Raw genomic sequence first — 16,489 nt, 5'->3', positions numbered from 1 at the left:
GAGCCTGGAGCCTGTTTCCGATTCTGTGTCTCCCTCTCTCTCTGCCCCTCCCCCGTTCATGCTCTGTCTCTCTCTGTCCCAAAAATAAATAAACGTTGAAAAAATAAATAAATAAATAAATAAATAAATAAATAAATAAATAAATAAATAAAAGCTGATGACTACCCCATTTGATAGGGGCAGACTAGGTAATTCAGAACAACTCTCCTATTGAGAATTCCTAAAAAGTTGGACAAAATATTTTTAAATCTTAAACATATAAAAGACCCAAGAAGATAGTGAGGAATTACTGGGCCAAAATCAAGAACAGGAGAACTCAGAGTTAATGTCAGTACTCAAATCAAAGCTGGTTTTGCCATCAAGTAACAGAGGTAGACCTGAGCTTGGATATTTGTGGCCTTTTGGGGACTGAAAAGGAAGGAAAAGTCAAAGTCCAAATGCATTTCAGAGGTGGGGTCTCTGAGGCCCGGTTTAAGCGGACACCCTAAGAACTACACTGCCCCAGTAAAAATGGACAGAAATGAACCAGTCCCCACTAGACTTCACATCATCTATAACAGTTTAAGAAACCCCAAACCTTGAATTTAGATTAATGTATTGGACTGGGAGCATTCCCATGCACCTGGCAGAAGTAAATGAATATCCTCTCTGGAGGAAGATAATTTTATCTTAGCCTCAAATTATTTCCAAAAAGAAATATCCAGAAACAATATCCAGTACAAAAAGGTAACGAAAAACACAAGAAAGTAAGACACTATAAAAGCAAAAACCTTGAACTTATTAAGGTGGTCCTGAGCTGGCAGTGTGTGTATACCAGACCAGGGAAAATTTTAATGTAAGTAACTACTAACTAGTAAAGGTAGTTAATTATTAACAGGGATAAAAAGACTCTAAGGTATATTTCAAAATAGCAAATACAGACTAGCTACTACTTTCAGGGCTGAGGGAAAGTGCATAGAAAGTAACCAATACATTAGAAGAGCCTCCAGCCACAACCAAGGCTGAGATTCAGACTTCATTAGAGAGAGCATGACTGCCACAGACTGCCAGTGGTGAAAAAAATTGCTACAGGACACAAGCCAGAGGTGATGGGAGGGTGGGCAGCCAGCCAGGTGATAGAGAAACTTGCCAGAAATTGCAGGCAGGCAAAATTGGTCGTGAAAGATACTGATGTGAGCCTCAAAACCTCCCATAGAGTGATCTCATCCCAGTGCCCCCCCCCCAAAAAGCAGGCCAGAACCAGGAAGGGAAGCCTCTTCTTAAGGACTATGGTGTCCTTCCATGCCCTCTATTGTCAAAGCTTAATATCAAACTAGCTGGTGAAAGAGAAATGTTTATAGATTCCAGCTCTACTTCCATGAGGTGGGGCCAAAAGGACTGACTTGAAACTGAAAGGCGGTAAATTGATTACCGGCCCAGTGTCCGTGGATATGGAAGAAGAAAATTAAAATCTTCCCAGGGAGAAAATGTCTTCACTTTAGCCTCAAATTATTCCAAAAAAAAAATGTTTAAAATGTAATGTCCAGCAAAAAAAATCAAAGACAACCAGGCATACAAAGAAATATGATAGCACAAGTAAAAACTATCAGAACATAAAGAAGACCAAAGCAGAAGCAGAGTAAGTTCAGATATTGGAATTATCAGATACAGGCTACTATGCTTTAAAAGAAAAAAAAAAAGTCAGGGCGCCTGGGTGGCTCAGTCGGTTAAGTGCCAGACTTTGGCTCATGAGTCTGACTTCAGCTTAGGTCATGATCTCACGGTTCATGGGTTTGAGACCCGCATCAGGCTCTGTGCTGACCGCTTGGAGCCTGGAGCCTACTTTCGATTCTGTCTCTCTCGCGCGCGCGCTCTCTTTCTGCCTTCCCATGCTCGTTTTCTCTCTCTCTCTCTCTCTCTCTCTCTCTCTCTCTCTCTCAAAAATAAATAAACATGAAAAAAGGAAATTAAAAAAAAGAAAAAGGTCAACCTCAAAAAATTGAGGAAACTTGGGGTGCCTGGCTGGCTTAGTTGGTAGAATATGTGGCTCTTGATCTCTGGGTCATGAGTTAGAGCACCACACTGAGGGTAGAGTTTAAGTAAGTAAGTTAATTAATTAATTAGTTAAAATTAAAACAAAAAAGCAAAGCTTAAAAACAAACAAACAAACAAACAAACAAACCAGGACACCTGGCTGGCTCAGTGGGCAAAGCATGTTTGATCTCCGAGTTGAGTGTAGAGCTTACTTAAAAAACAACAACAACAAAACTGAAATCATAAAAAGTGACATAGCAGATTTAGAACCAAATACAAATTTTAGAACAGAAAAATATAGTAATTTCTGTTTGCAATAACAGTAGACTAGGTAATTTAGAACAAGTAGAAAAGCTGAAAAAAATATATAAAACCACTATTTTAAGGGACAAGAGAGATGAGATAATAAAGAATATCTAAACTAGTATCTTGAAGACAGAGACCCAGGGAAGTGAGTCAAGCAATTAGAGTTGTTTTTTGTTTGTTTGTTTTGTTTTAGACCCTGGAAACATATCATTTCAGAGAGAAAATTAAGAGTCTGAGTGGCACTTTTGACAGTCTTGTGATCTAAGGTAATAGTGATTGGTGTCCAGGGGCCAGCAAGATGGAAAGAAGGGGGATGGCCCTGATGAAATCCTCTCACTTTGGGTTGGCCCAAAAAGTCCACAAACTATGATAAGGGTGAATAATAAAGCAGGTCTCTCAGGAACTACAACTCAAATTCAAATTATGTAACTTTCTCGGATTGGATTGAGATGATGGCAGAATGTTAGGTTTCCTGGAGTACCCTCAAGAGTGCCCTCAAGAGCCTCACAGAAGCAAGTGTAACTCCTCTCAGGGAAAAGATAATATCATCCAGAGACTCAAACTATGTATACAATTTTTAAAAATTAATAGAGGCATATCAAAAATAAAAAGATCAAGAGAAAAAAAAAGCAATCAATAGAAATAAACATATGGGAAATCCAGATAATAGGTATTAGATACAGATTTCAGAAGACTGTAATTTAAACAGTCATGAAAGCACAATAAAGAATCTGGGCAGCAAATTGGAAACTATTTTAAAAATCCAATAGAAATATTCTAATTGAAAAATATATCTCTAATTAAGAAGTCAGGAGTGTCTGAGTTGGTTGAGCACCCAACTCTTGATTTCAGCTGAGGTCATGATCCTGTGGTCATGAGATGGAGCCCCACATAGGGCTCTGCACTGACATCAGGAAGCCTGCTTGCGATTCTTTCTCTCTGCCCCTCCCCACTCTCAAAATAAACAGATAAAGATTTTTTTTTTTCAACGTTTATTTATTTTTGGGACAGAGAGAGACAGAGCATGAACGGGCAAGGGGCAGAGAGAGAGGGAGACACAGAATCGGAAACAGGCTCCAGGCTCTGAGCCATCAGCCCAGAGCCTGACGCAGGGCTCGAACTCACAGACCTGCGAGATCGTGACCTGGCTGAAGTCGGACGCTTAACCGACTGCGCCACCCAGGCGCCCCAAGATTTTTTAAAAAATCAATGCTTAAGTATAAAAGTAGATTGAAAATAGTTGAAACTGAATTACTGAATTGGAGGATAGATCAGAAGAAAATATCTAGAATGAAGTAGGGAAAAATGAAAGGATGAAAAACACAGAAAGAGTATGAGACATGGGGGAGGCCTAATATATAAACTGAATTCTTAAATGGAGAAGAGAGAGAATAAGATAGTAGCAATACATGAAGCAATAATAGCTCAGAATTTTCTAAAAGTGACAAATGACATTATTTTACAGATGCAAGAGGTATAAAGTCAAAACAAATAAATAAAAAGAAACCCACATCAAGACATATTATTGTAAAATTGCTGAAAATCAAAGTCAAAGAGAAAACCTTAATGCATCCAAAAGAAAAAAGGACATACTAAGAAACATCCGATGATTCAAAAGCAGTGAGAACCAGAGAAACATTGGAATGGTATCTTGAACACACTGAATATGATGAACTGCCAACTTAGAACTCTATATATCCTGTGGAAATAATCTTTTCAACAAAAAGTAACATAAAGACTTTTTTTTTTCAGATGAACAAAAATGGTCACTGTTTCTTACCAGTGGATCAGCTTTAAAGAAAATAATGTAGTTTTTTAAAACTCTTTTAATGTTTATTATTGAGAGAGAGCATGTGCGTGTGAGCGGGGGAGGGGCAAAGAGAAAGGGAGGCACAGAATCCAAAGCAGCCTCCAGGCTGTGAGCCATCATCACAGAGTCCCACACAGGACTCAGCCCCATGAGCCACGAAATCATGACCTAAGCCGAAGTCGGACACTTAACCAACTGAGTCAACCAGGCTTCCCATTAAAGAATGTTTTAAATACAAGGAAAATGACCCTAGATAGGAGCTCAGAAATGTAAGAATGGTTGATGAGTAATGGGAAGGGTAAATATTAGGTATATCCTAATAAATACTGACTGAACAATTTGGGGAGGGATTTAAATATAGGGAAAATTAAAAACACATATCAGGAATATCACGTATATCTCTAGTGATTCACTACAGTGAATATGACTATGAGATACTGGCACAAACTTAGACATATAGACCAATGGAACAGAATAAAGAGTAGAAAAGCCATTCCTACATATAAGGACATACAGTTAATGAGGAATTCAGAGAGTGGAGAAAAGTTGATATTTTCAGTAAATGTTTCTGGGATAACTGGACATCCATAAGGCAAAATAAGACTTGACTGTGCCATACACCATAGTTAAGATCAATTCTAAGTGTACTGAAATATAAATATGAAAACCAAAGCTATTAAGTTTCTTGATGATAGTATAGAAGGCTACCCTAATCTCTAAGTAGTAAAAGACTTCTTAAGCAGATAAAGGAAAGGAAAATATTAAAGGAACCATAAGGAAAATATTAAACCCATAAAGGAAAATATTAAAAATTTGACTACATTGAAATTAACAACTACTATTGAGTAAAAATAACATTAAAAGAGTGAAAAGAGGGGCGCCTGGGTGGCGCAGTCGGTTAAGCGTCTGACTTCAGCCAGGTCATGATCTCCCGGTCCGGGAGTTCGAGCCCCGCGTCAGGCTCTGGGCTGATGGCTCAGAGCCTGGAGCCTGTTTCCGATTCTGTGTCTCCCTCTCTCTCTGCCCCTGCCCCGTTCATGCTCTGTCTCTCTCTGTCCCAAAAATAAATAAACGTTGAAAAAAAAATTTTTTTTAAAAAAGAGTGAAAAGAGAGCTTTTTAAGAGAATAATAATTAACATTAAACTATAGTGGTTAGGAATGCATATTTGGTAAATGTGGGGGAAAAAATCATGGCAGTGATGAACATGCACATCAGGATAGTGTTTACCTTAAAGGAGAGGGAGGGGCTAGTGACCAGGATAGTAATAGAAAAGAGTTGTTGGCAGTGTTTTATTTCTTGACCTGGTGGTGGTTCTGAATGTTTGCTTCCTAACAATTCATTGAGCTATAATTATATTTTTGTGTATATCTACATATTGGCTAAATTTCAAAATAAAAAGTCACTTAAAATATAATATCCCAAATAAATGGCTCAGTGATGGAGATTAATCATACTGAGGAGAAAATTAGTGAATCAAATGATGAACCAGAACGATCTATACAGAACAGTGCATAGAAAGACAGATGAAGAAAAAAAAAACAACAGATAATTCAGTGAGAAGATTTATGTTAACTGAAGTCCCAAAAACAGAGGATAAAGGGAATGAGTTGGAATAATAAGTGAGGATTTTCTGGAATTAATGAAAGAAATCATATCATAGATTCATAAAGACTCCAATCCCCAATGAAGCAAAATAAATTAAAAGATATCCAAACTAAAAAAAAAAAGAAAGAAAGAAAAAAGATACCCAAACTACATACAATATGGTGAAATTTCAGAAAAACAAGATCAAAGGAAAATTTTTAAGTAGCCAGAAAACAAAACTAACTTATGCTAATTGAAATCAGGATACTTGTGATCTGGATAGAGCAAGAAGGCAGTAGTGTTGGGAGAAGACATAGGGGGGCTTATGGAGTGATTTTAATGTTCTCTTTCTTTATTTACATGGTGGTAATATGGAGTTGTTCAATTTAAAAAAAATAGAGATGATTCCTATGAGATATACACTTTTCTATATTTTATGTCCACTTTATGTTATAAAAGGCTGAAAGGAAAAAGATCTAGACATAAAAAACCAAACTTATAGGGGCACCTGGCTGGCTCACTTGGAGGAGTGTGTGACTCTTGATCTTAGGGTTGTGAATTCAAACCCCATGTTGAGTATAGGGATTACTTAAAAATAAAATCTAAAAACAAAACAAAACAAAAAACCTTATAAAAGAGCAGCAGTTGGGCAGCAGTTGGACTGACAGCTGACTTCTCAGGAGCCATAATAGAAGCCAGAGGACAAAACAGTGTTATCTTCATTTTATTGAAAGAAAACACTTGCCAACCTAAAATTCCATACACAGCAAAAATATCTTTCAGGGATGACAGCAAAAAAGACGCTGGCATGCAAACTAAAATTGAAATGTTTTGTCCACAGTAGATCCTCACAAAAGGAAATCCTAAATAATACACTACAAGAAGAGAAGAGATCCCAGATAAATGGCCAGGGATACAGAAGAAAAGGAAGAACAAAGAAAGTTATAGGTAAACATAAACCTAAATGAACACTAAACAATAATTATGTCTTGTGATGTTTAAAAATATGTGAGAGTTAATATATGACAATATTAGCATGCAAGATGGAAGGGAATAACCAGAGATAAGTATTGTAAGGATCTGTATTACCTGGAAGAAGAATACAAGTATTAGATAATGTTAGACTTCAACAAATATCTAAGATAACCACTAAAAAGTGAGAAACAAGATAAAATTTTCAAAACTATTACAGGGAAATAAAGAAATGATGAATGTAATTAATCTAAAGAAAGAAAATGAAAAGAAATGTAAAACCAATAAGACAAATGGCACATATAAGATGGTAAATTTATACTGAAATATATCAGAAATTACATTACATGTAAATAGACTAAATATTCCAATTAAAAGGTAGGGTTGTCAAGCAGGATAAAAAGCAAAATGTGACCATATGATGTTTACAAAATACGCATCTAAACAAGAATTAAGATGAGATGCCTGGGTGGCCCAGTTGGTTAAGCATTCAACTTCGGCTCAGGTCATGATCTCATGGCTTCTGAGTTCGAGACCCACCGTCAGTCTCTGTGCTGACAGCTCAGAGCCTGGAGCCTGCTACAGGTTCTGTGTCTCCCTCTCTCTCTGCCCCTCCCCCCACTCACACTGTCTCTCTCTCTCTCTGTGTGTGTGATGAAAGTGTTTGCACAAATTATTTTTTCTAGGATTTATGTATAGTGGGAAAACCTGGAGAAAAAAAATTTTTAATGCCATTTACCCCCATCCCCTCCCTTCTGAGATGTCTTACCTGGCCTTGAACTTCATGTTATAGTATCGACCAAACTGTTGTACCTCCTAGGACATGTCCCATCACCTTTGCTGTTTCTGTTCCCTCCACCTGGGACAGCTCTTGTCAGCCATTGATATTAATATGAGCCAGGCAGAGGGTGCCTATATAAACATCCCCCAGTAAAAACCCTGGACACAGAGTCTACTGAATCTTCTTGGTAGATGGTATTTTACATGTGTTGTCAAAGCTCATTTTTGGAAAAAGTAAGTACATCCTGTGTGACTCCACTGAAAGAGGATTTTTGGAAACCTGTGACAAGTTTCCTCTGGAATTCATGTGCATGTGTCTTTTCCTTTGCTGATTTTCCTTTATATCTTTTCACTGTAATAAATCAGAGCCATGAGATAGCCATCAGCTGCTATCTACTTAGTGCTCTGAGTCCTCCAGTTGAATCATGGAACCTGGAGTGGTCTTAGGACCCCAAACACAGATGATAGATAGACAGATAGATAGATAGATAGATAGATACAGAAAGAAGCAGCAAATACTTTAAAAACCATATTTATATTCATGGGATAAATGAATATGCATAAATAACAATTTCATTTGTTTATTGCCAAAAAAGAAGAAACTTATATCTTAAAGTTTAGTATGGAAATGAATATAAAAACTAATTTTTTTGTAAAAATATAACCTTGATCAAGAGACAACTTTTTTTTTAACTCAATACAGATATTTACTCACCTTAAGTAACTTGATTTCTCGCATAGCAATTTTTTTAACCATTTTGTCATCATCGCTTTCTAAGAACTTCTTTATGGCCACAATTCTTCCAGTATCTTTATTCCGACACTTCATCACCATTCCGTAGCTCCCTTCTCCAACCAATCCTAGATTCTCATATTTTTCCATTATTAATTAAAAACCAATAGGAATTCTTCCTGCTATGGAAACCAAAACATGGAGTTAATAATGTTGAGTATATTAATTTCTTCCACCTTCCCAGGAAATTAATTCTTCCCCACTTGTTTTCCATATTAGAAGAGTCACTGTGTCAATGGCTGTCCTGTGCTGTCTCACAATTTCTTACTGTTTCCACATCTAAGCTGTTTTCAGAATATTAACATACATTTCATAATAGACAAAGCAAATGGAATTGAAGCCATTAAATTTAAATTATTAGATGCCATGTTAATGAAATTCAATATATTTTTAATTCAGATAAAGCAATACTTGAACCATCATTCAAAACAATTATAGCTTACTTTAGAAACACAATTCCTTTTCACTCAGAGGTGAAAAAGTACAAGTGAGTTTGGTTTTGTTTTTTTTTTAAGATTTTATTTACTATGTAATCTCCATGCCCAATGTGGGGTTTGAACTCACAACTCTGAGATCAAGAGTCACATGACCTACCAACTGAACAAGCCAGGCACTGCAATGAGTTTGCTTGTAGTGAAGATCAAATTTATTTTTTTTTTTACATTAGGCTTAAAAAAGTGAAGTTGAAAATCTTTATGTATTTTCTACTCAATTGGGAAAAATATTTATTCACAAAATGACCACTTACCAAATTAACACTAAGGAACTTTGATAAACTTTTTTTTTTTTTAACTTTTCTTACCGTAGTAATTAAATTCCCATATTGAACTTACAAAATAACAACAATGGCATCACAGTACATAAGCAGATTGTTTAAAAATTAAACTTTGGGGGCGCCTGGGTGGCGCAGTCGGTTAAGCGTCCGACTTCAGCCAGGTCACGATCTCGCGGTCCATGAGTTCGAGCCCCGCGTCGGGCTCTGGGCTGATGGCTCAGAGCCTGGAGCCTGTTTCCGATTCTGTGTCTCCCTCTCTCTCTGCCCCTCCCCCATTCATGCTCTGTCTCTCTCTGTCCCAAAAATAAATAAACGCTGAAAAAAAAAATTAAAAAAAAAAAAATTAAACTTTGGTAGTAACACATACAATATCTCAAAAATACTTTTAATGATTACTCACTATAAGTATGATCATTTGAATTTTATGTTTAGAATTCTTTTACATCTCATTATATGACATTTTCTGGTTAATAGCAATCCTATTAATGATTGATGAAGGATCAGCAATTATTCCACTACATATTTTGGTATAGAAAAAAACTTTTCAGTTCAAACTCAGATTTTAATTTACAAGGTTTGATTGCCATGAAATATACAAGCTAAGAAAACAAATATAAAGTTAAATTTATTTTTTAAATCTGATTTTGAAATTAAATTCCAGAAGCAAAGAATAAAAAAGTATTGTTCTTAATCCCAATACGGTTCTAAAAGTTTTAGAAGAAAAAATAATCTTTCAGTAACTATATATTCAAGTGACGATTCATAACTGAATTTTTTTAACTTAATAATACAAAAATACTCATTTATAAAATGTGGAAAGAAAAAAAACCCTCTCACTTATTTCATTAATTGTGTCCTCATGGCCATCTAAAACTAATTTACCCAGAGTGTGAATTGTGATGTTTTATTTGCTTCCCTATTAGTACACTGATAACAAAAAACAAAAGAAACACCCTCTTTGTTCTAGCAAACTGTGATAATCCAGTGTATATATTTTCAGCAGTTTACCTTAATAATTTAGGGTTATTATAGATAGATAAATAGATAGATAGATAGATAGATAGATAGATATAAAAAGCGTAGATATAAATAGATATAGATATATCTATAGATATAGATATAAAAAGGTTTTCATGGAAAACCAGAAGATTGATCTGCTGGGGAAAAAGATGAAAATAAATTCCAGTCAACACCAACTCCAATTATTTCACTATTTTACTACTAGCTTTGATAGTAGATTCTATAACCTGTTTAGAGAGCAGTGTCCCCAATGCTAACTTTTCACATATTTCACATATTAACTTCCATTTAACATCTATTAACTATTTTGAATATATTTTTAAATAAAACGTGTGTTTGGAAAAAAAATTGTCAATGTAATTCTCTCTCTCCTTGCCTGAATTTTTTTTCCTTCCATTAAGACAGCATGCTTTATTAAGGACTAGACTTTAGGTTTATCAAGCCAAGGACAAAAATAGCTGGACTCTATAACCTGGATCTTTTTAAACATTTTGCAATCGGTGCCCTCAATATTTGAAAATGCAAAGTGAACAAAATTAAAATTACCTTAGGCATGTCTGAGATCTCCTGAAGCATATCATAAGCTAACATTAAGCGAGTTGACTACTCCAAGTTTATTCTGGAAACCAACCACACATTTAGTCACAGCACATTGAACACACCTGCTTTTCAAGCAGCACTGCCTCCAAATACCTTAAAAGTATCACAGCTTAAAAAGCCTGTTTCCTGAAACAGTTACTCATAAACTATAGCTTTTCATGCCTTCTACGCCTGTGTGTAAGGGTGATACAAACTAAAAGGATGCCTGGCCAATTGGCAATGCGGTATTTCTGGATAAGTGCCATGTAAGCGTATGGTTTGAATCTCAACAATTTAGATAATAAAATAGTGCGAATTATTTTGTTAAAGACAACCAGATTGAAATCTATCACATCAAAGAATGTGATAATAGAAGCTTTTAAAAGTACTATACTTACTGTTTCTTTAAAATCCTTTCGCATGGAAAGACCCAAAGGTTTTCAACCTGGAAACAAATTTGAGGTGAAATGCATCTCGCTCGCAGGTCTGAAAGATGCTGACTAGCAAACCAGCAAGTCCGGAGCTGTTATGATTTCTTCTGTGGACACAGTCACGGGTCCTAGGTGAATCAGGCAGGGAGGCAGATTGGCCTCAGCCTGCCGCAGGCTCACACTCAGGAGGACCACGGGCCGCATGCTGTCGTCGTCAAGGCAACGACCTCACTCTGCCCCAACCATAGGCTCAACCTCCAGAAAGAGATACGGCCCAGGTCGGAATGCGTCCACGTCAGGCACCAATACGCCTGTTAAGGCCAGACTTGTAAGAAATTAGCTGGATGCACCGTCTGCCAGCTCGGAAGGTGCCCAGTCCCTGGAGTCTGTGAACCTGCGTGGCTCCAGCAAGCCCTGGGCAAAGGCGTTGGCCACAGAGCTGCAAGGGGGCGGGCTCTCCCCCTCTCGGCCCCGCCCGGAGTGCGCCAAGCCTCCCGTGTTCTGATTGGCTGGGCCCTGTCGTCATGAGCTACGATTGGCTTAGCGCCCACCACTCGTCCCTTCACCTGGGGCTCGGCCCAGGTTCAGTTCACTTAAGCGCAGACGCCAGCATCCGCACATGCTTCAATTCTCAAATAGAGAGGGATAGAATGGGTGGTGGTTTTGTAGAAAACGGAAGGCGGAGACAGGCACAGCTTCGCCGCTGGGGCGGTGAGCGGGCCCCGGGCCCCTGGCGCCCTCACCGGGGAAGGTTCAGGCCTGACCACGGTTCGATGCTTCCTTTCCGGTCGGGGCAGTGGGACCAGGGTGGGCCAGGTAGGGGGTGAGGGTGACAGCCTAGGAGGTGATGATTAGTAGGTGAGGCAAGGTGACAGCACAACTGACGTTAGGAGGGCCCTTGGGAAGGACACCCTGGGCACTGAAAGTGAGGGGATATACTTTGGAGATAATGGAAAAGGGAGAAGGGACATGAATGAAAGAAGAGGAAAACGGCTCGGGCGGTCGGGGAACTAGAAGAGATGTACAATACTGGCGTGTGGCAGCCAAATAGAGGGCAGTTGGGGGTGAGATGTTTCAGGCACAGGCCGTGCCTTGAGGCTAGATCCATGACCAGGCAAAATTGGTAAGTCAGAATTACCCACAGGCTTAAGTCACATAAGAAACAGGGCATTCCTCATCTTCAAGTAATCTGGGGTTTAGGCCATACCCCTGCAGTGAAGAGGCCTTAAGCACACAGTTACTTTCATGTTAAATCATCAGAACTAAACATTTTATAATCGTCTTTGTTCTCTAGAACACCTTGATCCAGTGAAGAGAGTGTCCTGGAATAGCAGGTATTTATACCCATAGTCAATATTGAGGTATGAATCCCTTCTTGTATACTAAGAAATAAATATTCTGATTTATGAATCATCTTTTGTGAGTTTGGGTAGCATGAATTAATCTGCCAGTGCTTGATCACCTTGGGCAAGCTGCTTAAAATCTACTTGAACCTGTAATAATGAGGAGCAGACCTAGGACCTGGGTATGGAAAGAATACAATTCTTAGGTCAATCCAAGATGTCCTAATGTAGCAATTAGCTCTATCCTTGGTTGTGACCAAGTGGGGGGGGAGTCATGTACCAATTTTGTTACCTCTATAGGCTATAACAGAATCTCACGAACTTCTGTTATATAAAGGGCAGACCCCCTTGCATAAAGTGGCAAATCGAAGTTTGTTGGGACTGAAGCTTGAGAACCAGAATACAAAAATATTTTACTTTTCCAACTTTACAAATATATTCAACAACATAAATATATAAAGGCCCCTTTAGGCAAGAGGTCCTGAAGCTTAAAAAAAACACATTTATATCCCCAAGGGGACCAAAAGGATAAAAGACTAAAAATACTAGATTTGGTGAATAGACAATGCTTGAGAAAACAGTTTCAAAAAGAACTGAGTTTGAAAGCTAACTGTGAAGGACACATACAGTATTCAACAACTCTACATTTTGGATAAAGCCATCTGCAGGTAGCATTATGTACAAGCAGGGTTGGGTTATTGCTTATTTTTCTTTTTTATTAGGAAATGTCTGTAGGGAAAAAGAATGGAGAGAAGCTTTAAAGAGGCAAGAAAAGGAATAATGAAAAGCCAAGAACAGGTGTGAAGAGAAGGTAATAAAGTATGAAAAGGTCTTAACTTTGAAGAGACTTAGAGAAAAAAGAAAAAACTGAGAAAAGTGTAGGACAGATACATTAGCTGGCCTAGATCTTCTTAGTAAAAGAACATTTTTGCTGAAAAAGATAATGATTGAGAGGCTCAAGGATCTGAGAGCAGAAATACCTTGAAGTAGGTAGTTACAAAAAAGTCATTTTGATATGACTAGAATACGAAATACTAAAATGTGCCCAGTTGACCCAGTTTACAGTGAAACTGACTCTTTTATAGGATTTTGCATCCCAGGGGCAAAAATTAAGAAAATAGGTGGCATACAAGCTAACTCTCAGAGAACTGGTAGTGCAAGGAGAATAAACAAAGGAGTTAAAAAATCAAGTATGATGGAGGGGAGCCTGGCTGGCTCAATCAGAAGAGAATGTGACTCTTGATCTTGGGTCATGAGTTCAAGTCCCATGTTGAGTGCAAAGCTTACTTAAAAATGTTGTTTGTTTTTTTAAAAATCAAGTACGATGGAGAAAGAACCACTGAAATGGCTTGCCATGGGTCCCAGCTAGATAGGGAGACATATTATGACAGAATTTAGCTAATAAACTGATAATACAAAGGCACCCTAGGAGTGGCGGTCACATAGGCATGAAGTGTAATGGGAGTAAAACAGGAGAAAAAGTGATTATTAAAGCAATTTGTGAATTTAAGACCTTGGAAATGGCACAAGATGATGACAATCAGTTCTAAAGGGTGGGATGTTGGCTGTTCCTTGGGGTAGCTGAAGATTAATGAAAAATGTCATTGGAATTGAGTTCAATTCCATGAGGTCACAGTATGAAAAATGATGAACTTTTTATGAAAAATCATAACATGAACTACTCAGGTGAGACACTAGAAGAGTTTGAGAAGGACATTTTAATCACTGAAGAGAGTGAAAATACTCTAAAAGAACTAAAGAAAAGAGTGTGGGAGTGCATGAGATTGTCAATGAGAGAGGAGAGCTTGAGATACGGCAAAGAAACAAAGGTTAAAAGAGACGAAGGACCATATGATCCAGCAATTCCATTCCTAGGTATATACCCAAGAAAAATGAAAACATATGTTCACACGAAAACTTTTACACAAATGTTTATAGCAGCATTGATATTCATAATAGCCAAAAAATGAAACTCAAATGTCCATCAACTGATGAGTGGATAAACCATGGTATATCCATACAATAGAATATTATTCAGCCATAAAAGGGATGAAGTACTGACACATGCTACAACTTGGATAAATCTTGAAAACATTATGCTAAGTCAAAGAAGCATGGCATGAAAAGCCATGTGTTGATTCCATTTATGTAGTGTCCAGCATAGGAAAATCCATAGAAACAGAAAGTAGATTAGTAGTTACCAGGTACCGTGGGGGGGGGGGGGGGATGGGAATGAGGAGTGATTACTAGTGGGTATGGGTTTCCTTTTAGGGTGATGAGATAGTGGAATTATATAGTGGTCATGGATATACAACCTTGTGAATACACTAAAAACCATTGATCTGTACACTTTAAAAGCATGGATTTTATGTATGTGAGTTATGTCTCAATACAAAAATAGACTACAGGACAAGAAATACATGGCCTTCTAAGATATCTTTTTCTATAAATTTATGTATTTTATCTTACAGTAGCCCAACTCTTCCTCACATTAGTGATCATCCCTATTAAATGACACTTGGCGACAGTCGTTCTCTATATATCTGGACATCCCAAAACAATGTGCTTTAGTCAGTTTCTTGCCAAAACAAACAAAATACCTTTCACTTAGGTCCCATGAAATACTGATTTATCATAGGTTTTTGGCATCCCTTCGAATGAGTCACCAAGTGAACAGAAGGGCCATAAAACCTCAGACTACAAAAAGCACTCTTTATTTCCATTATTATTATAGAGTGTGCACTTGTGAATACATCCCACCATTCTATGAAGAAAATGGACTGACTTATTTTGAAGTTCTGGTTCTTTGATGGAAGGACACTTGCCATAGAAGAGAAAATTCTGTTCTCAACCTAGTAGTTGATTCAATGACCTCACTACTGCATATAAAAGTGATTAAGATGATGATCAGGTTTGAAAACCTAAAGTACAATTACCACTTACTTTGCCAAATTCAACATACATGTATATTACAGCAGTGTGAACCTGGAAATTCATTCCTCCAATGTGAAAAATATACATTGTTTGCATTGGCAACATGCCTCTTACAAAAACTCTCCCTTGATGTTCCATCTCCCTCTAGCCTCTACCCCATTCCTCCCTCTTTAATCTTTATAGCAAAACTACAGAAAAAGTCTATTTGTTTCTCTCTTTCTTGTTTTTTATTTTTAAGTGGGCTTCTCACCCAGCGTGGAGCCCCACTTGGGGCCTGAGATAAAGACCTGAGCTGAGATCAAGGGTCCAACTCTTAACCAACTGCGCCACCCAGGCACCCTGAGTCTATTTGCTTCTTTTTTTTTTTTTTTTTTTTAACGTTTATTTATTTTTGAGACAGAGAGAGACAGAGCATGAACGGGGGAGGGTCAGAGAGAGGGAGACACAGAATCTGAAACAGGCTCCAGGCTCTGAGCTGTCAGCACAGAGCCCGATGCGGGGCTCGAACCCACGGACCGCGAGATCATGACCTGAGCGGAAGTCAGCCGCTTAACCGACTGAGCCACTCAGGCGCTCCAGTCTATTTGCTTCTTACCTCTAGTTGTCTCTCGGGCTTTCATCCTTATCATTTCACTGAAATAGGTTTTCCTGAAAGTCACTATGGCCTACATCCTGCCAAGACCATCTGTGGCAGAGATTACTATTCACAATAAGCTTGTTCCTTTTCCTGTATGTATTATGGCTTACTTATTTTCTGCCATCTCCATTGAGGTTGGGGTCATGTGACTTAATTCAAGCCAATGGAATAGGGGATATCTACCATTCACAGTCTTGGTCCATAAAAATCTCCACTCAAGATCCTCCATATTCCTGTTCTCTTTCAGCTGGCTATAACAAAGATGACTACAGTGTGATCTTGAAGCCACACATTAAAGCTAGTAGAGCCTTCATTCACCTGTGTTCCTAAATGACTCTGTGGTGGAGAGCCAGACCAGTGGCCTCTTCACCACCACTCTATTTTTTATATGAGGGGCAAAAAAGCTATTGTGTTTGTGCCATTAGACATTTTGGGGGTCTATTTATTAGAGCAGATAGACCAGTTTAATTAATTCACTACCTTTATTGACCTGTCAGCAGCATTTGCTAC

The 16,489-nt window shown here is 38.0% G+C and overlaps 1 protein-coding gene across 1 annotated transcript in view; it reads right to left on the bottom strand.

Moving 5' to 3' along the window:
• Positions 1-11,492, bottom strand: part of CDKL2 (cyclin dependent kinase like 2) — a 53,596-nt gene extending 42,104 nt beyond the window's left edge. The window contains exons 1-2 of the mRNA XM_047854789.1: positions 11,033-11,492; positions 8,183-8,382 (exon numbers count right to left, since the gene is read on the bottom strand). Of these exons, the coding sequence (XP_047710745.1) occupies positions 8,183-8,350 (168 nt within the window). The 5' untranslated portion in view covers positions 8,351-8,382; positions 11,033-11,492. The remainder of the gene's footprint in view (positions 1-8,182; positions 8,383-11,032) is intronic.
• Positions 11,493-16,489: the final 4,997 nt, after the last annotated feature.

Source organism: Prionailurus viverrinus, chromosome B1 (assembly GCF_022837055.1).
Source record: "Prionailurus viverrinus isolate Anna chromosome B1, UM_Priviv_1.0, whole genome shotgun sequence".
NCBI classification, from domain to species: Eukaryota; Metazoa; Chordata; class Mammalia; order Carnivora; family Felidae; genus Prionailurus; species Prionailurus viverrinus.
This window is presented reverse-complemented; position numbering and strand designations above follow the sequence as displayed.